The following is a 21,737-nucleotide window of genomic DNA, read 5'->3' on the forward strand; positions in this document are numbered from 1 at the left end:
CAGAAGGCCGGGAGACCCCATCTCCATCTACCCCTAGCCTTTCGTACACACGACACAACACATTTAGAAATGTCCAGTTCACACTTAAGCCCTTTTATGAGACACACTGTGCACTAAATCTAAACTTTGTGGTAAACGGGGTTTTGCTTCAAAATCCCAGACACATTTGAGCCTTCAAGTGCAAAAGATCTGCTTCCCTTCTTTTCTGTAATTACTGGTTTTCTAAGCGTCTCTGTGAAATGAGGAGAAATGAGCCTCTCAGAATTCAAGCACATCTCTGGTGTCTAGAGCACGTCTTCCCTGAGCAGCTGGGATCACCAGACTCATCCCAGCTGGTGGCTCTTCTGGTTGTATTTCCCAGCCATGCTCTAACCATGACTTCAGGGGAACTCTCAAGGGAGCAGAGCTCTGTGATGCCAAGGACAGGGTACCACTTGACTCATAAGCACCCGAGACAAAGCATCGTCTCACAGCAGATGGAGTTGGATAGCAAGGTAAAATCCTTGGTGAGAAAGAGGGGAACCACTCAACCATGGCAAATTTCCAACCATGGGATGATGGGTTGTTTGTCAGCTCGGTCACTCTACTGCCAAGGGGCCTGGGAAAATACATTTGTGTGAAGCAAAGTGGGAAAAGGTAGGGTGGGAGGCAAAGACTTGGGTCCTCACTCATTAGCAAGTGAAAACCATGGACCACATTCAGACAACCTCCCCTCCATTGTGCGATGTGTTTGGAAATGCACACTGCACCTCGAAGCCTGAAATTGAAACATGGCAGCGAGTCAGCAAATTCCTTAACTTTCAGTGACATACTCCGGTGGGCACAAGATATAAAGCTATGTACCAGACATCCATTCTAGTCTCTGTCAGGCTCCATGAAGTCAAATCATCATGGGTATGATGAGTTCATTTGCAGCTACTATAACAAGATGCCCAAGATTGGAGACGGGGTGAGTTGATTTCTAACTTTTTTTTCAGGTTCAAGAGCTTAGTGCTGGCTTCTGCTTAGCCCTGTGGAAGGCCTCCGTGGTGGGCTGAATGAACAGGGTTCCCACAGGCTCATCTGTGTGAGTACCTGAATCTGGCAAGGCGGTATGGGGTTGTAACCCCCCACGGAGGAGGTAGAGACAGGCAGATCCCTGGGGTCAACCAGCACAGAGTATTTGGTGAACTCCAGGCCAGTGACAGACCCCAACTCATATGGAAGACAGCTCCTGAGGATGATGTCTGAGGTTGTGCTCTGGTCTACACATACACACACACACACACACACACACTCATGCACGCACGTGTGCGCACACACACACGATACATGACAAAGTTATGATCATGATGGTGTCACTTCCCAATCTTTTGGCTAAAACCACGTTCCTCAGCTTCACGACGAAACCTCTGTGACGTGAAGGAATTCGAAGGAAAATGCATATTAACTACTAAAGAGAACTTCTTAGATCTGTGAAAACGAGGGCCCATCATCTCCCTTCTCTAGGAAAAACCACGGCTATGGAACCCTCCTCTCAAGAGTCAGGGTTAGCTGCATCCACAGAATAGTTCAGGTGATTTATTTTCATAAGAAAAAGTACTTCTAAAAAAGCCTCTGTTTTTCAAAAATACAGCTACACCCAGCCAAGGTCTCCGGACAGCTGTGAAAACATTCAACCACAGTGAAGGCATCTTTGCTCCCCATCACAGCTGGTTAGCACAGGGCAAGGCTTATTGGCTTATTTTCCTCCTCTACTGCTTCCAAACCAAAAATTCTGGGTCTTAAAGTGCAAAATAGGGGGCTGTGACCCAGTGGCTGCCAAGCTAAGCACGCACAGGGTTTGACTCTGAGAGAGAGAGATTGAGAGAGAGAGAGAGAGAGAGAGAGAGAGAGAGAGAGAGAGAGAGGTGGGGTCCGGCAAAATAATTGTCCTGGAATTTTTTTGAGTAGGCTGCCCCCAAGTGGTGACTACTAAAAACACAGCCAGATTTCATTCCCTTTCAAGACCACATTCCTGAACTGTCTTAACTGCAAGCAGGGCATCAGGAAGACCCACCTGCCAAGCCACCATTCCAGCTGTGGGTGGAGACCCCTGCCCTCCATGTAGGACTCTCTAACGTGTTCCTCATCCCCCATCTTTTACCGTGAGTAATATGTACTTTTAGATGTCATTCAGCATATAGCAGTCTCCATTATTCTGGGGCAGGAGTATATTCCAAAACGGATTATGCTAATTCCATTGACACCATTCACGGGTTCACGTACACACTCATAGCTTTCAGTTTTCCACCCAAAGGAAGCTGTTCAGATTTTTCCCTGCCACATCCAAATCACCAGATTCACAACTTTCATGTCTTGGGGTCCTTATTAAGTAAAGTAAAGGTCTGTATACTAAAGCTGCCACACTAGATCTGATGCCCGCAAAAGGCTACTGAGTGACTAACGGGTGGGTAGCTCACAGTGTGAAGCTAGGCCAGACAGGGATAGTTCAGGCAGGGCGGCGAAGGGAAGCTGAGGGGGATGTTCTTCTGTTTATGTTTGTCTTATTGGTTGATGAATAAAACACTGATTGGCCAGTCAGTAAGTGACGTAGCATGGCAGATACTGCCACTAGCTAACCATAGAGTTCTGGAGGTCTGTACAGACAGGCAGAAAGTGATGTAGTTAGGCAGAATCAGAATATAAGCAGGGACAAACAGGAAAATCGCTCTCTTCTTTGCAGAGATGTAGCCGGCTAAGGAGATGCAGGTCCGGCATTCCCGCTAAGCCAAGACCACGTGGAAACACTTAGATAGAAATTCGTTTAGTATTTAAGACAGAGCTAGCCAATAAGAAGCCATAGCCAATGGCCAACAGTGCTTCTTTGAGGCAGAGAAGGGTGGCGGGACCTGTCGAGCCAGAAAACTCATGTAACAGAAAAAACAGAAGGTTCAGGAGTTCATTGCACTGATCTGGATGACACAGTCTCGTGAGTGGCTTATTGTGGGATTTCTCCCTGAATAGTGTCAGGCCCCGCTGATCCCACAGACACAGTTCACTAAACCTGCCAATCAAGATTCTGCCCTAACTGTCACAGTTGATGTGCTTATTCATTGCTGCTTTCCAAAATGGAAAGCTTTACAAATTATCTCAGCAATGGAGAGATATACATACATACATACATACATACATACATACTAGACACTCATTTCCAGATTAAGAAAACAGGCCAATGGGGAATCAACTTCTCAAGATAAACAAATGCTTGGAAATGCAAGGATGGCTTAGCCATTGAGTGCTGGCTGCTTTTGCTTTTCCAAGGGACCTGGGTCTTATTCCCGGCACCCACACAGAGACCCACAACTATCTGTAACTCCAGTCTAGGGGATCCAACACCTTCTTCTGGTCTCTGCAGGCACCACAGGCATGTAGCACATAGATATACATGCAGGCAAAACACTGATAGAAAGTAAAAAGAAACACACACACACACACACACTTCCTTTCTTAAAAGAGGCTCTAATAATGTTAGGAAACAGGTCAAAATTATAAATGACTTTTAAAATCTCAATTATAATTTATAAATAAATGATTCTCCTAAACTCAAAATTTACACTATGTAGCCAAGGTTGGCCTTGAACCAGTTTTTCTGACTCAGCCTCCTGAGTCAGGTTACAGGCATGTCACCACGCCAAATTACCTTCTTCACCCCTTTCCAAATGCAGGTAGTCATCTCTAACCCCAACTGTTTAGACATAGGACTTTGTCCCTGTACTGAGCATGGCTGACAACCACCACTAAGTTAAGTGCTGATGGCTTGCTATTTTTCCAGTTTTAACTCAGTCTTATATCCTAGAATGGCTATTCATGCATAGCATGAAAGCAGTGCTTTATTTCTTTAATCTGAGACAGAGTCTCTGGCCCAGGCTGACCTTGAACTTCCAACTTTCCTACCTCCACCTCCCAAGCACTAGGATTGCACACAGGCACCATCAGGCATGCTGTGCTGGGGACTGAACCCAGGGCTCTATGCTTGCTCAGGCAAACACTCTTATCAATTGAGCCATAGTTCTACCCTCTTCTCCTTTATAATAGATATTATTTCATGTACGTTCACCTAACCTGGACATAGATAAACTCGAGCAAAAAATGCTTAGCACTTTCCTTCAGTACACATTAAGTAAAAAACACGAGCAATAAATATTAAACATACAACACACGAAACTCAGTAAGTCAAGGGAGAGAGGAGAAGACAGAGAAAAGACTGTTCCAACCCACTGAGCCCTAATTGCAAGCCAGGTAGCCTGCCAAGAGCTTTCCATCACCCAACTGTCTCCTTTGGCCATCACACGATCTGGGAAAGCTGTGATATGATGCTCTCCACCACACAGTGAAAACTAATGGCCTCAGAAACGGTCGCACCGGGGAGAATGCCCAAGCCTGACTCTGAGAGAAAGCAGAGAGAGCAGAACAGAGATGGAGATGGACAGGAGGGAAGTCCTGAGCACTTGGCATTCCATGCTTTTTGTTCCTGCCCGGATTTCCCCAACAGTGATGGACTGCAATCTGACATAAGTCAAACAACACCCCCCCCCCTTCCCTAACTTGCTCTTTGTCTGTTACAGCAATGAAATTAAAACTAGCCCAGTCAGTAGTGGGGTATCATTTTTTTCTGATTGTGGCTGGTGCTCCTTCTGTCTTACTTTGGCTAACTGTGTGTCTGTTTTCTAATCTTTCCCAAGAACCAGCTTTGGGTTCTATTAACAATCTCTCATAGGCATTTGTTTTCACGTTAATAATTGCTCTTTGTCATTTTTGCTTTGTTTGCATTTTAAGGTACAGTCTCATCTGTAGTCCAGGCTGGCCTTGAACTCAAGTTCTGCTTTTCATTATCTTCATTCATTCTTCAAGATCTCCCACCATCCTGCCTCTAACGTCCTGCTCAGTGCTCACTTTACACACTACCAGCCTTTTTTCCTTTCTGATATGGCCATTCAGGGTTGCAGAGTCCCATGGGAGACCTACCTTGCCTTGGAGCTGAGGTGTTGCCCACGGGGAACTCATTGTCATGGAACCTTTTCTCTGGAAAAGGTATTGCAGGGCAGCTTCCAAGGGCCCACGAGCCCCGACCACCAAGACCTTCTTTCCATCCAAGGTGATGCCTACCAACCAATGAGAACTCAATATTAAAATCACACCTCAGCAACTTCCTCCCAGATAGCTTTAACTGAAAGAAGAACATCTTTTAAAACACATCTTTTCTTGGGGGAATGAATCAGAAGAGGGAGTAGAAAGACATAAGAAATAGAGGTCAGGCTTTGCTCGTGAGCTCTCAAGAGCTGTGGTTGCCTGTAAAAGACCAATCTAGTCAATACTCCAGCATGGGTGGGGGCTCACAAAGCTACAAAAGGTCAACAGCCCACATACATTTAGTCAACACTAAGTGCACTCAGTAAGTTTTCTTTTCTTAAAGAACATGAAATTGCAAGGGGCATTGATATGGAGGGGCCTGAGAGGAATGAGAGGTGGAGTTGATAAAAACAAAATATTCATTGAAATAATAATGAAAGCACACAAAGCAAAGCAAATACACAGAACTTGTCTGTCTCAGCAACACACACAGTGCACTGACCAAGTGCCAGGAGAGAGATTGTAACTAACCAGATTCTCCCCTCACACCCTATGGTTCTAAGTCTCCTGGCTCATTTTCTCTCTACAGTTTCTTACAAACGTAGCCATAATTTGTCTTTAAGAACATTTTGCAAAGACCTTCATGATGGGATGCACCGGCCTATCTCCCAGAACTCATTAGAGACTGCCGTCTATAAGGTACGTCTTGAAAGTTCATCTTTTGATAGAACTTTACCATGTATTTTTGGAATTTCATCTGTTGCATGTTTGAAGGTGTGTGTGGGTATATCTGCATCTTCTCTCTTCAAACTGGGGCCCAGAAAAGTTAAGGTTCTGTGTTCTCAGTCAGGAAGCCGTTAAATACATGAGCTGTTATTAGATTCAGTAACCAAAGATCAATCAATTGTCTCTATTTTCCTGGCACAGGAATATTGTGGCCAAAAGAAGAGAGAAATTCAATAGTGCTGGCTCCAGAAAGAAACCCACTTGTTAATAATCTCACATGGGATCTCTGCAAAACATACCTGCCTGAAAATATACATACATACACACATACATACATACATATACCTGCTTGATCGTGTCAGTTCTAATTGTGGGACTTACCTATACCTATGGAGTGACAAGTTTGCTAACTTAGCAAACATTTTTTTCTTTGCTGTGGTTATTTTGATGATTTCTTGAGGGAAACTAATGTTTAAGTTGTTAATGTTCATTTGCAGACATCTCTCTTATACTTAATCTTATTGGAAAATGCTTTCAATTAGTCCATTTACATCTCAAAATAAGAACTGAGAGAAATGAAGTCAACATTAACTAGTGATTCCAGACTTCAACAAGTCACTATTTAAAAATAAAAATTATCTAATGAGCAGTAAGTAGAAAATAGCATTTCTCTTCTATGCTTCATTTAGAATCTGCCTGTAACAAATCCTCATTGAAAAACAATCAAACAAAGAAAGCCCCACTATGCAGACTAGATCACTTCAGAAGGAGGGATCACCAGACCTGATTTCTCAACAAGTTCTACCACAGCTCTGGCCAGAGGTGAAACAAAACACTCAGGGGCGTTGCCTCGCGCCAGCTTCCCGAGATTGACATCAGTCACCCTGGATCAGAAAGGAAAAGGACAAGTGAGTCACAAATCATCCATCCGGTGGTGATGGGCAGCATCAGTACCAAACAGCAGAGAGCTGATGACTGACACAAGCTTCTCAGAACAGTGCAGAAAGCGCAGTGGACCCTGCAGAGGCCATGCAGGGCTACACAACACACACTTAGAGACACATTCAATGGCTGCAACGCCCTGACACGCTGCAGCCTGCTGTCCACTTGGAGAACTCAGGACTGCGTCTATCACCCCAGAGACTCGAAGATTGACTTCCACTTGACTTTGGTATTTGTCTCTGTGGGAAATGAAGGGAAGGCAAGGACCCCCAAATGTGTTATCGGTGGATTCTGTGTGATTTTCTCCACTCAAATCTAGAAGAACTTAAACTGTGGGCCAAGGTGATGTGCTCTACCCAGAGCAGTAAGAGAATGAAGACTTTCAGGAGGTTTCTTTGATTCTCCTCTTGTATGAATGGTCTGAAACTATGTCCTCCTGCCTGGGAGCTTCCTGGATCACTTCAGCATCTTCTTCCTTTATGATTACTATGGAGCTGGAGGTCTTGTCATCCATCCAAACATCCAATCTATCCATCCACACATATCTCTATCCTGGAGAACCCAGTGCCTTATCTATGCACACACTCTCCCACTGAATCACATGCACCCCAGCCCTTACAAAACAGCTTTCTAACTCTTGTTTGGATCTACACGGAACATAAAGAAAGGACTGTGTAGAAGAAACCAGTGTAGTTAGGTGAGGTACCAAGCTCTCAATCCAGCTGCTGAAGGTACACTAGACAGCAGTCTAACTTTATAAACCTGTCTACAACCTTATAGTTCTAAATGTACCCTGTTGTTTCATCTACAGGTCAGAGTATTTGCCATGCTTCCATATAAGAAATTGGAGCTTTTATTCCCTAGCAAACATGCTGTTTCTCCACTGCAGGTTGGTGGCTTTCACTATCCTATGATACTTGCATCATACCATGGCATCCCACAAAACACCCAATGGTCACAATTCCTTCCCCCACCTCAAAATTTCATTAGAAATTTGTATCATAAATTGGGTGGTGGTGGTGGTGGCGCACACCTTTAATGCAGCACTTGAGAGGCAGAGGCAGGCAGATCTCTGAGTTCAAGGCCAGCCTGGTCTACAAAGGGAGATCCAGGATAGCCAGAGCTACACAGAGAAACCCTGTCTTGGACAAACCAAAAGGAAACTTGTATCATTAATAAAAGCATTTCTTCAACCAGTCTAGGAGTAAAGCAGAATCCGGTCTCAGGGTTTCTTTTACTGTTTAATATAATTACCCATGGAGGATTATTGCTGGCTAAAGACTCAGTCAGAAAGACAGTAGCTTGCAGAATGGATAGGATAGTGCAGGATTATCTCTAAATATATGTATATTTTCCAACACGCATGACTTCTATTCACAGAATTTTAAAACTTCTCAACTTTCTAAGCTATTTAAAATGATTTTTTAAAAACTAAATACTGACAGAGCTGCAAAAGTTAGAAATATAGAAAAAAAAATCACCACAGACAGTTCCTTATCAGTAAGATCGATTCTTTTCTTTTATATTTTCTTACCCGTCCACATCTTTTTCTGGCTTCAAAGCTTCGAGAACTTTGTTGCTCAATGAATCCTCAGAGATCTGAAGGGCAAGGCCATGCACTCTAGGGTCTTCATTAATCTTCAAGATTTCATCTACAATCTGGAGAAGCATTATTCTTATGAAAGAAAGTAAGAGCCAGTAAAAAAGTTAATGGAGGAAAAAAGGATTTCTGCATAGGCTCGGGGAGATGACACAGTTGGCAACATGCATGCCTACCGATGACATCAGTTGGATCTGTAGAATGAACATTAAAAATAAACAACAGCATTGGTCTTGGTAGCGTAGGCTGCAATCCTGGTACTGGGGAAGTGGAAACACACAGGTCTCTGGGACTTCCTGACCAGCCAGCCTAGCCTAGTAGGTGAGCTCCACGCCAATGAGAGACCCTGTCTCAGAAATAGAAAGAGGTGGGTGGTTCCCAAGGTTGTCCTCTGGCTGCAGTACGTATGTACATGCACCTACAAATGCACAGACACCAGCATCTGTTTCCAGCTGAAGACTCGGGTATGAAGCATCATGAAGAGTCCGTTTTCACCATATGCCCTAGAGAAGCCCCAAAGAAACCTGGATGAATAAAGCCTTTAATAGCTTCATAGTTCCTGCAGTCCTGTCAAGTGCTAGAAAACACCAAAGCCCCCAAGCTTCACTATTATTCCAGTTTAGACAAAAGATGGTTCCCTGTCAATGACTTATTTGCCTTTCAGTCAAACATATACCGGTTTTCAGAGAGGTTAGCCAGCATGCATCCAAGTCCTCCTACTCAGGTTCAATGGGTCTAAGACATCACATGCTCAACAGAGGCAGTAATGAGTCCAACCGGTCCCTAGGCCCTCTGCTTCACTGGTCCTGAGTGGCATGCCAGAACCCTTTCCTAATACTTGGGACAGAAGCTCACTGATTCATTTAACTGACAAAACCACTGACTCAGGAGCAGAAAGATTCCCACCCATTATGCAGGTCCCACTCACAGAAGTGTCACTTCACCATTTTTTATTTTATTGCTTGGCAAAAATATCTGTGTCATCACTACCGTCTGGCAGGGAAGGGAAATGCTATTTGGAACGGAAAGTCTGCCTCGCTCATTCAGCTGCGAACTGAAGTTTCCAGGAAAAAAAAAGAGAGAGAGAGAGGAAAGAAAATCTATGTTAAAGATTCTGCAAGGCCGGTTAGAACTTCATAATTGTGGTTGGTGCGTTGGAATGGGATAAATTACCTTGGGCTATCGTTAGTCCTTTTTATAGCCATTTACTGCTCACTTGCATATTTAATCTAACATCCTTGTGACTGTCAAGTGAAATCCAGAAACTTAGCAACACACCAGTAGCTTCCACCAAGCCCGGAGGCCTTAAGACACTTCCAGCAGACCAACACAGAAAGAGGCCTCAACATCAGATAGTACCTAGGGCTTACAGCAGAGACTTGCATTCCTGGCTACAACCCACAGGCTGGCTGTTTTCACCAGTAGGTTTCCAAAGTGCCTTGACTGACGACTGTTTGTTGTTGTTGTTCTGCTACTAAACAAAGCAAAACAAAAAACCAAAAAGCAAAACAAAACAAATTTTGTGAAGCTGGCAGCTGGAGAAACGGCTTGGCAGTCAAGAGCGCTTCTGGCTCTTCTAGAGGATCCGAGTTCTGCTCTAAGTACCTATAGCTCAAGCTCCAGGAGATCCCGTCTCTCTTAAGTTCTTGGACATAGCATTCATGAGTACAAATCCCACCATCACATACTTTAAAAAAAAAAAAAAACAAAACAAAACAACAACAACTACAACACAAAAAAACCCAAACCTGTCCCAAGCATCTACTTTGTACAGGTTCTAAGTAAGGGACCTAACAGCTGGTAAGCAAAACTGCCCTGGTAAACTGGATATGCTAATATGGAATCAAGCCTCACCCTGACAGCAATAATAATACAAGTTCTGAAAATGATGAACAATGTAAAGAAAAGCAAAGCACAACGAACAGGGTAAAGAGTTACAGAATGGGGGTGGTCAGAGGCCTCATTGGAAAGGGCTCAGGATAAACTAAGCAATTAGCTTAGTACCAACAGAAACAGAAGAAAACTGGAAACAGAAGAAGGCTTAATAAATTGCAACACTCAATATAATGCCATATTCATTTGTCAAAACTTTCAGAAAAAAAAAAAAAAGGAGTGGGGGGGGGGTAAACGAATCCTTATCAAAAAAACAGTCAAACCAAGGGTGCTGGGTGTGCATCTGTAATCTTGGGACTTGGGACACTCGGGCAGGTGGATTATGAGTTTGAGGCCACATTGGGCTTCATTGTGTTTTCATGGCTAGCCTGGGCTATATACCTGAAGTTGTCTAAAGAATGAAAATGTGACCGTACACAGTGAGTGTCCTGGAAACAGCCAGGGCATTCCTTTGCATTCTGTTACTGCTGATGCCTTCCTATTTGGTATTTACTGTAACTAGCAGATACAGTATTAACTGCTTGTGTGACACATACGTAGCTTCCCCTCTTACTTAGAAATGATCTAAAGGCCCCCTGGCATTCTGGCCAGACGGTGTGGTTGTAGCAGATGGGATGGGAGCAAAATTGTGGTTTGCAGAAAACACTCTTAGCGGGAAGATTGTAGGCAGGGGTCTGTCTTCATCTCTTCCCATATTACTAGGGACAATGCGCTTTACCTGAGATGCCAGGAAAGAGGACATTGGGGACCATCACCCTCAACCTCTGTGTACAGCAGAGAGTTACCCTTCCCCACAGGGCCTAGATAAGACTCACTTCATGACAGTTACTAAAGACACAGAAAGAGACTACAAAAGCACAGTCCCATTTCATCAGTGACTAGCCCAACCGCTGGTTCACACCAACCAAGCAAAACAAAAGTGCATTTGAAAGCAACCCCTCCCTCAAGCTTTCTGCGTCCAGATGCATGAACTCCGGGATACCCTCAGGCCAAACAGGCAGGCAGTGACCCCTGAGAACAGGCTGCCATTGGGAAGCAAGATTCTCTGATCCACTACACCAAGCCACTCCCTCATTCTGTCTGCCACACACAGGCTTATTCCTCTCTATAAAAGAAAACTCTTCCTAACCCTGAAGGGGACTGCAGGCCACTCCAAGGTTTCGGGTACTCTTCATCACCAGTGATACAAGAAAACACTCAAGGGAAAGTTCCAGAAATAAACAATTCATTAGCTTGAAATTGTGCACCTCTGAGTAGCACGGTCAGATGGTGGAACCAAGCAGACGTGTGACAGACAGACAGCTCTTTGTCGAACACACCTACACTTGTGTACGGGACCGCTCCTTAATTGCTCAGGAGTCACCGAGTTCCCAGATCAGCCGTGATAGCTTCACGGTGTTGGTGCTTAAGTGACTTAGACTAACTGCTGAAGCGTGAGAGCACCAATGTTGGTGACCGAGATAAGCCAAAGGGAAGCCACACGGTGCTATCTAGGGTCTGCACTGCTTGCTGTGTTAGGTATCCGCTGGGTGTCTTTTCCCACCCTAACCATCTCTACTTCTAGCAATAGTTGTTTTGTTTGTTTGAGGCACGGGTTCTCTGTGCCTTTGGAGCCTGCCCTGGAACTCGTTGTGTAACCCAGGTTGGCCTTGAACTCACAGAGCTCCACCTGTCTCTGCCTCCCAAGTGCTGGGATTAAAGGCGTGTGCCACCAACGCCCTGCACAGCAATTGTTTTGAACAGCTCCCATTACTGAGTGAAGTTGCTTTTGACCCTGGTGAGAACATGATTAAGACAGGGAGAAATGACTCCACCATCTCCGGCTTGGCAGGACACCACAGAGACACTAGAGCAGAGGAAGTGCCACCCTTTATGACTTCGGGATGCTTTGCCTAGCCAGTGACTACTGATTTGCAAACATCACTCATGCCTTCCCCTGATACTCCCCAAAACAAACAAACAAACCAACCCCCAAAACTTCATTATTCCAGATTCTGTGATTGGAGGTTTTTTTTTTTTTTTTTTACCCCAGTAATCCTAATCTACTCCTCCCTGCCACAGCCAGCCAGAGGAAAGTTAGCCACAATGGCTCATGCCCCAGACCGTGTGTTTATGTTTATGAGGGCTGCTTCTCCCACACTCGATGTGAGACCAGGGAATGATGATGACAGGTACAACTACAGCATGTGGTCCAGGATGGAAGTTCTGTCAGCTGTCCCCAAAATGCCAATGAAGGAGTCTCAGAATGACAAGAACAGAGAGGCCCTTGACGGTCCCCTGTCCCATTCCTACATTGCGTCAATATGACTGTGGTGACCCTGAGATGCCAAAGGAACAGTACACGGTCAAAGATACTGCTAGGACAGAGTAGAATCCAGAGGCAAGTCTCCAGACACTCCCAGCCCAATTACTTTTTCATGAGACCCTGCTGTTTCTACAGGGAATAAACAGCTACAATCACATAATGTCCTGGCTTATCTTCAGTAGAAACCGACTGGAAAGGGGAGAGATGATCCGATCTCTTCCCCCTGGAGACTCAGCCACACCTGAAGATGTGCCCACCACCCTGGAAGAGGCTGATAGGTCGAATGAAAAGAGGAAATGAGCTAGGCTGACATTACCTCATCCTCCCCGCTGTCTGGAGGCAGGCAGATGTGAGTGATGTCCAGACCAGCCTGAAAAAGAACACGAGATTCTCTGTCACCGCAAGAGAATATACCGTTAGGAATGCTAATGAATTGTTAAAATCACCAGTTCTCACCTTCTTGGCCAAATTCTGGTTTATTTCCTGCATCGAGTTATCATCGCCTGCCTAAGAGCAAAGGCAGAATGTCAGAGTATGAAAATACCTTGAAAATTTGTACCAAACACAGCACAGAGATTCCATTTGTGAATACACTGAACACAAGTGACCTGAATACGAAGATGGCAAGAAAAACACAGAAAAGACTCTCATTGCCTATGAATATTAGGCTAAGAACTGGGATTTATATACACATTATGATAGATTGCATATAATAGGGTATGGTGGCTTGAATGAGAACAGCCTCCATAGGCTCATATGTTTAATACTTGGGCCCCAGTTGGTGGAACTGTTTGGGAAGGACTAGGAGGTGTGGCCTTGTTGGAGGAGGTGTGTCACTGTTGGGCTTGCATCATCTCTGGTGTATTACTCTGCCTCCTAGTGGAGGATCAAGATGTACCCTCCTGGGCGATCTTACTATGCCTCTGCTCTGCAGTAGACTCTAACCCTCTGAAACCATAGCCCCAACCCGATGCTTTCTGTTATAAGCTGCCATGGTCATGGTGTTTGGTCACAGCAATAGAAAAGCAGCTGAGACACGGGGCATATAAGCATAACATCATCGTGGCCAGCATCACTCTCTGTGAAACACCAAAGGCAGGAATTTGGATGTCTGTGTGTGTGCACTTAGGTTGAATAGCAACATGAAACGAGATTCCCAGGAAGTCCAAGTTCTTAAACCAATTCCCCTGCTGTAGGTCACGTGAACACAGTTCTACAGTGTCACAAACCAAGGTACCGTTGGCCACGTAGGCTGCAATTCTAATACTGGAACAGTCTGCCAAGTACCACCTTAACAGGACAACTGCTGTGCTGAATTGCTTCCAGGCCTGGCCCATCCTGTTATTTTCCCCGCATCTGCCATCACACAGGGTTGCCAATGTCACAGTGCCAACTGCAGCTCAGGACTAAAGGGCCACAGCCAAGGAATAAACACAGAATGCAAAGTCCTCTGGCACACTCAAGGCTTTCGACACTTGGGCTGTAAAACATTAATGTGCACCCACCACTTGTCTTTCCCAGAATCAAGAAGGAACTGACTTATAAGCCATACTTGATAAATATTCCTAAGTGGGTTAGCATCTGCTGTGTGGTGCCTACCTCCCGGCCTCAGTGAGCCACCTATGTCTCAGAACGATGTGTGACTCCAGCAGGGTCGTGTCCGGTCCCTTCATACGTATTTGCTAAATCACATGGTAAAGTAGTAGGAGAATGCCATTTTCGGCACATACCTGGATAACAGCAAGAACTGGCTTAAAGGCTGGGTTTTTTTCTTGCAACAAACTCAGCACTTCCTTGGAATTGTGAATGACTTCTCTATATTGAGAAAGAAAAAACGGCAAAGTCAATTCTTTGTTAATGATTAGAAAGGACAGGCATCATGTCTATTCGGACAAAGCTTGTTACTACAAGTGAATCAGACAACTGAAGGAAGGCAGGATACAGCAAAATCAAGGGCCACTAATGCAGGCAGTATGTACAGGCACACATCTGTAGTCCCAGCTATAGGAAGGTGGAGGGAAGATGATTGTGAATTCAAGGCCAGCCTAGTCTACACGGTGAAGCCCTGTCTCAGAACACCAAAAAAAAAAAAAAAAAAAAAAAACCATTAAAGTCAATTCTGAATGAAATGTGACAATCAGATTTTTAAATATGTAGAGGGAAACAAGCTAAATGTGAACGTTCATTTCCAAGAGGCTAAATTTTTCTCTCGTCGTTTCCAAGATTAATACAATAAACAGTTTGGAGCCAATGAGAGGATTCGGTGGCTGCCAAGTCTGCCAATCAGAGTCCATCCTCTGGACCCAAAGGCAAAAGGAGAAACTGACTAGCCTCCCCCAAGTTGTCCTATTAACCACACACACGTGTGCAAATAAATACATGTAATAAAAAAAATTACAGTCTGTGTTTCTATTCGACCCAATCCCATTCTTTCACCACACTCCCTTCTCCTCCCCCAGCAGAAACTAGTTTGGGTACCATGGGAAAGGAACCAAATGGGGAGAGCTCTGTGGAAATGGTGATGGATGAGTGGGCGGAGGGGTGGGACAAAGAAAACGTTTCTCTAGCGGAAGACCAAGTCCCAGAACTGAAAGGAAGGATTCAAAGACAGATGAGGAGGGGGGGGGAGAGGGAAGTTGCAGATGTGGGAGGTGGAGGATGCTGTAGCCCACGGGGCCCCTTCTGAAGACAGCGTTACACACTACTGAGGCAGCCTGATCTTCTGCAAGTAGTCTTGCTTGGAGCCTCGTGAGGGCCAGGTTCTCCTTCACAGCCTAGGAGAGGGAAGGTGCCTCTCAGATGTGCAGACATATAAATATGGCAGTCAGGCTTCCTTTCTAGGACTCTCTAGATACGTCATTTTAGAAGCCGGCAATGCTTCTATGCCATGTCTTCAGTGACGCATCCCCAGCCATCTGCTCTGCTTTTCTCTCTCAAAACAGACTGAAGGGCTACTCAAAGCAGTGCTCAGTTTCAGTGTCAAAAGATTTAGTCCCCCTCAGTGACTGCTGGGTGAACCTGTGGCTTTACACAAGCTAGACAAGCACTGTAAGGTATTGGCAGCTTTGGGCCCACTTTAAATAGTGTTCTTAGCATTTACTACACACACTTAACAAGTTTCAAAAAAAAAAAAAAAAAAAAAAAAAAAAAAAAGAATTAGTCTCAGCCAGGTGCCACCAAAACCAAACATCTGCCGCTTTTCCAAGTGGTGGCTGAGGGATGCGATGCTGAGCCCCCATGCCAGTGGACACAGGGAGCAGGGTGCTCGGAAGACCATAAAGAGTTCAAAACTTGCACTGGAGTTAACCTTCCGGCTGTCCCAGGGGCTCACAGAGCCAGGCAAGTGTGTGCTGCTAGCCATTACTGGGATGAAGCAGTTCAATCCCCAGGGAAGTACCTTCATTATTGTGTTAATACATGAAAGATTTGGAAAAGCATACTTCTCCAGTTTTCTATGCTGCACTGCTGCCTGGTCTGGCAGAGTGGCTAAGATAGTACAGGCCAAGCTGGGTCCATATTTTTGTTCAGTGTGGGGGGGTGAGGGATAGGGGATGGATTGGGGGGGGGTTTACTGAAGTGTGAACACCTAGCACTTCTGGACCTAAGAATCCTCTAGGGAACATGATAAAAATCAAGGTTCCAATTCAGAAACTCTTATTCAGTATGCTGGCCTGGGGCCCAGGATTGTGTTGTTCTAAATTAGTGCCGGTGGTTCTGGAACATGGCCTTTGCGTAAGAGCCAGGCCTGGTATCTGGACCTCCCGTATACCAGGGAAGCCTTCTACAGATGCTGGCTTTTTCTTATTGTTGGACACATTTTTTTCCCTGCTACTATAAAGCTACCTGTTTGAATGGGAAAAGACCTCCATACAGCCATGTGTCTGAATACTTGGCCTCCAGCTGCTGTTACCATCTGGGAAGGTTGTGGACCTTTAAGGAGCTAAGAGTCTTGCAGGAGGAAGTGGGTTACTGGGACAGGACCTGCAGGTTTTATAGCCAGACCCTACTTTCTCTTACCTCTCTTGACTTGAGATACAACGTAACAACCCCTCACTCTTACCAACCTTGCCTTGGGATACAGATACAATGTAACTTCTTTCTCCCACCTTTCTTGACTTGGGATACAATGTAACCGCTTATTCTTACCCTCTTGACTTGGGATACAATGTAACCGCTTATTCTTACCCTCTTGACTTGGGATACAATGTAACCGCTTATTCTTACCCTCTTGACTTGGGATACAATGTAACCAAGTGCCTTCACACTTTTGCTGCAGACAGTATCTGCTTCAACTACAAACCCGAACACATCCACCCTCCCTTCCTCCCTCCCACCTTCCCTCCTGTTTTGGTATTGGTATTTTTGTCAGGTATTGGTCATGGCATCAAACTTTTTAAAGGAAGAATTCACAACACAACCCCCTCCCCGAGTCTTGCCAAGCCTCAATAAAACAAAAGGAGCGTTTCAATAGGTAAGCCATCACTAGGATTAGGCCAGCTGTCTAGGGTTTAGCAGTTAGGATTACTAGTTGCTTTTCCAAAGGACTGCCATTCAATTCCCAGCACTCAGCTTGGGGCTAACTATCACCTGTAACTCTAGTTCCGGGGTTTCCATGCCTCCTTTTGGCCTCCAGGGGCACCAGGCATGTAACTGGTGCACAGACAAACATGCAGATAAAACACCCATCACATAAAATAAAATACATTTTTTAAAAAGTCAGCTGACAGACAAAAGAGTTGCGGTATGGGCAAATAGGACATACAGCTACACAGAGGGTTCACAATGAAATCATACAACTAAAAAAAATAAAATAAAAGTGGCCTGGCTATGGTGTCGAACCTTTGATCCCAGCGCTCGGGGGGACAGAGACAGGTAAGTGTCTGTGAGTTTGAGGTCAGCCTGGTCTGCAGAGTTAGTTCCAGGATAGCCAGAGCTACACAGAGAAACCGTGTCTTGAAAAACCAAAACAAGCAAACAAACAAATTGGCTGGGGTACACACACACACACACACACACACACACACACACACACACACACACACTCACACCTGGCTATATGTATCAATGTTTCCATTTCTTTCAGTGACTCCTGCCACAGAAGAACATTCCCAGGCCCAACACATCTAAAAAGTAGCATAAATGTTTCCAAAGATGTGTCTATGCCCTTGGGGAAGAAAAACCTCAGTTCTGACTAGGAACAGTGTAGCTAAAACTTGAAACATCCTATTTCTAAAGATAGACGGCTGGGTAAAGATCTAAGCTAGCATTGTTCTAATACTACCTGTTAGTGATGCTGTTATTATTTCTGTCCCTACCACCAGCTCAGTCATCTTCGCCTGGCTAACTGTATAAAGCCTATGAGCTGAGCACAAAGCTGCCTTGTCCTAAAAACCACATTCCTCATTCTCCCTGCGGCTAGCTGTAGCCACGCCCGAATGTGGGAGGAAGCATGGACCACATTGAAAACTACCAATGTACACTATCCCTGAATGCTGAGACCACTTATTAATAAAAGTCCACAGTTCTAGGAATGTGGAGCTGGTCTCCTGCAAAGACAGTCGCTAGTATTTAGAGAAACTGTCCAGGGTAAAAGCCGCAGAGAGCCATTTTTATAAATCTTTGCTAGTATCCCACATAACAGCATCCATGATGAAGCTGACTCCAACTACTCCCTACACACAATGTTTCTCCACTCCTCTTTTCAGAAGCAGGATTCTACGTTTCAACTGCACATGGCTCCCTGGGCCTCCCAAGTTGCTCTCCTGCAGCTGGCTGAGATCATGGGACTAGCTTCTGGCCAAAAGAAGGAGGTGAGGACTCTGGTGAGAGGAGGACCACACACAACCAGTCTGGGAGGTGACAAGACCAGAAATCAGAAGCAACGAGGAACCACCCTGCGGATCATTCTGGAGCCTTTGCTCTGGATGTCTCCTTTGGGCGTTGCTATGCTTTGAATGGGTCCCCAAAGCTCATGCACCAGAGGCTTAATGCCACAGCAAGAGTGCTGAGATGGGACCTGGAGGAGGTGGAGCCGACTCATACTGTTGCCGTGGGATGATGGAAGGGATGTGTTTACACTTCCATCTCACTCCGTTTTCTGCTTTCAGCTGTGTGATGATGTGGCAAGGTCCTTGCCAAATGCCAGCTCCTTGACAGTGGACTTCCCAGACTCCAAAACAGTGGAGATAAATCTCTATAACTACTCAGCCTGTGGTATTTTGTTATAGCAGCAAAACCAAAAACTAGGGGGAGAAAAGCTAGGTATGTATCCTGGTTCTTTTTCTATTTTATGCATGAGTCAAATATGATATTAATAAGATCATCTTATAAACATTATTCCATCAAATCTAAGCTAGACAAGGAAAGACACATCACCAATTTATGAACCATTAAGGGGGGGAAAGCTGCTGTTGGTTAAATGATAGTATATTTTTTTTCCTTTCCAAAAATATATTTATGGAATTGATGGAGTTGTTTTAAAGATTTTAGTGTCTATGTATGGAGGCCTCACATCCTCTGTGCTGGAGTTTTGGGTGATTGTGAGTCACCCAGCCAACGAGAGTACTGGGAACCAAACTCAGGCCCTCTGCAATAGCAAGGTGTGCTCTTAACCAATGAGCCATCTCTCTAGCCCCATGAAAGGTTTTTTTTTTTTTTTTTTTTTTAACTACCTAGACACAGAACTGTTTCATCATTAGTCCACTCATCCATATGCATCAAAAGGAAAACAGTGAATAGAAGAATTCTCAAACTTCAAATTGAAGCTCTGATTCTCCCGAATGAGCTTTTAACTAAGAAATCTTTTTTGTTTGTTTGTTTGTTGTTGTTTTTTATATGATCACCCTGTATGTCATAAGGATACTGGTGAGGCAGCGATCCTTCAAAGATGCCATGGTGGCCCCTAGGTATGTATATTAGTCGCTGCCTCATTAGCCTAATAAGATAGATATGTGAAGTAATTAACTTATAAAAAGGGAAGTTATTTTTTTTTGGCTCATGGTCTTGGAGATGTTCCAGTATGAGATCTGCTGGCCTCCAGTGAAGGCCCATCATCACAGACATGTGTCTCAGCAAAACTCATCCTACTGGGAGCCAGAAAGGAGAGATGAGAGGGTGCTGAATCAAATACCCACCATTTCCTTCAAGGCAGATAGATCTACCATGACTCTGCTTTGGGGGAAAGCGGGGGGGGGGGGGGCCCGCTGGGCGGTGAGCCCCGGGGATCTGCCTGTCTCTGCCTCCCCAGGACTGAGGCGATAAGTTATGCCACCACACTTAAATGAGTGTAGGGATAGAGTGTGTGTGTGTGTCCAAGCCAGTGCTTTGCTAACTGGGTGCTCTCCCCAGCCCAGACTTACATTTTAGAACAACAGGTAGAAACATAAAAACAAGGATATTTCATAGCATTGAAAACTACAGTGTCTATAAAACATTGAATTTTATAAAAAAAAAATCGTGGGAATTTGTTCTTCCTTATTACAAAAGTGACTAATATTTTACACTTTGCTTCTTAGTCCATTAAACTTTAATTATTTACTATCATGACACAAAATTTGCAGATCTAAGTTTAATTTATTGTAAAAATAGCAACTATTTGTTGCGGGCCATGTGCAGCCGTCTCGGGGCCAGATAGTTTTGCTCATTTAACTGTTTGCACAGCCCCAATTGGGAGCCAGCTCAGTAAGGCTTTTCCGGCCACCTGCGGGTAGATAGGTGCAGGTCCCTCTGTACCGAAGCAGCCCAGCAAACCCACTTCTCTGGATAGGGCCTGTTTCCTGGTCTCCCCTACAGGGGCAAAAGGCTGAGGAGCGGGGGCGGGATGTACGGACAGGACGCAGCCTCGGCGTCTACACAGATCACCGCTGGACAGGGAATGAACTTTCCAGACACAGCGGTGCAGGGACCTGCGTGCTCTCTGACCGGCGATGCTCGGGATTATGCGCCACCACCTCCAAAAGACTTCCGCAGCGGGTTTCGCCGGAGACTATTGGGGTAGGGACAGCAAGTGGCGGGATCGTAGGGCCATCCTCCATACTCTCCCGCCCCGGGCCGCGCCGCCCCTTTCCTGTCTGCGCCACGCCCGGCGCCGTTGCATCAGAGCCGGAGGCGGGCGACGCACGTGGAGCGGGGCGTGCGGTCCGTGAGGCGCGCGCTGGCCGGGGATGCCCTCACCCACAAGGTTCCCATACTCCGGGTGTCCCCTTTACCACCATGCCCTCTCTGCGTAGAGCCAATCCCCCCCTTAGCAAGTTGGCACCAAGCATTCTCCGCCTCCCGTCCTATGGAAACGGTCCCTCGGGTCTCCCAGCTACCGAGATCTCCGCTGTCCCATCCTTGGGTCCCTAGTTGGGGACCTGCGCGCAGGTAATACAAGCACTCACCTAACGATGGAGTCCGTCCCGGAGGCCTCCAGACTGCCGGGGACAGGGATGCTGAAGGCCTGGTCATCTTGCAGCCGCCGCCCATCAGGGTCATCACCCCGGCTACTGCTGCTGCTGGAGCTACATAGCTTACGAAGGCGACATGCCGGGCCCGATGGCAGCTGCTGATGGCTGAGCTGGCGCAGCAGGAGAGGCAGGCGGTTGCTCATGCTGCTGCGAAGCATGGGACGACTGGTCCTCCGGAGGCGCCGAGATGCGGCAGCAAGTTCCTCCCCGGGTTGGCGCGGCTGGCGCCAGAGAGAACCAAGCTACACAGTAACTGGCCAGGAGCAGGAAAGACTAGGCTCTTCCTCGTGGGAGGAACAGAGGCCCCTAGGGGGCACTGTACCTAGTGGCCGTGACGTCCGGAGGGCGGGAGCCAGCCGACGCGAGGCGGCTGGTTGGAGTTGCCTGAAAGTCAGGGCAGAGGAGGTGGGGCATCCGGATGGCGCTGAGCCTTTGCCCTGAGGTTGTATGGTCAACCCCTCTGCCTCAAAACTTGGTGCCACCTTCAGTCTTCAGAATGCAGCTCACTTTCCGTAGGAGGCGGTGGCTCTGAGTCCAGTTTACACCAGAAGGAAGGGATTATTACGTGAGAAGGGGCCTAAGGCTAAATGAGTCAGTACTTGGGAGTTTGCAATGCTGGCTCTGTAGCCTTATGTGGGTTATCATTGGCCCTACTTCTTCCAAGGCTTATCATTTCCAACGCCAGTGGAAATAGTACAGTGGGATAAAATCGTCCAAGTACAGTGGGATAAAA

The 21,737-nt window shown here is 45.9% G+C and overlaps 1 protein-coding gene across 1 annotated transcript in view; it reads right to left on the reverse strand.

Moving 5' to 3' along the window:
* Mthfd1l (methylenetetrahydrofolate dehydrogenase (NADP+ dependent) 1 like) overlaps window positions 1–21,488 on the reverse strand; it is a 150,028-nt gene extending 128,540 nt beyond the window's left edge. The window contains exons 1-7 of the mRNA XM_051206011.1: window positions 20,939–21,488; window positions 14,288–14,372; window positions 13,014–13,064; window positions 12,874–12,927; window positions 8,294–8,418; window positions 6,601–6,701; window positions 4,987–5,123 (exon numbers count right to left, since the gene is read on the reverse strand). Coding sequence (XP_051061968.1) covers window positions 4,987–5,123; window positions 6,601–6,701; window positions 8,294–8,418; window positions 12,874–12,927; window positions 13,014–13,064; window positions 14,288–14,372; window positions 20,939–21,162 — 777 coding nt within the window. The 5' untranslated portion in view covers window positions 21,163–21,488. The remainder of the gene's footprint in view (window positions 1–4,986; window positions 5,124–6,600; window positions 6,702–8,293; window positions 8,419–12,873; window positions 12,928–13,013; window positions 13,065–14,287; window positions 14,373–20,938) is intronic.
* Window positions 21,489–21,737: the final 249 nt, after the last annotated feature.

This window comes from Phodopus roborovskii, unplaced genomic scaffold (assembly GCF_943737965.1).
Source record: "Phodopus roborovskii unplaced genomic scaffold, PHOROB, whole genome shotgun sequence".
Lineage (NCBI taxonomy): Eukaryota > Metazoa > Chordata > Mammalia > Rodentia > Cricetidae > Phodopus > Phodopus roborovskii.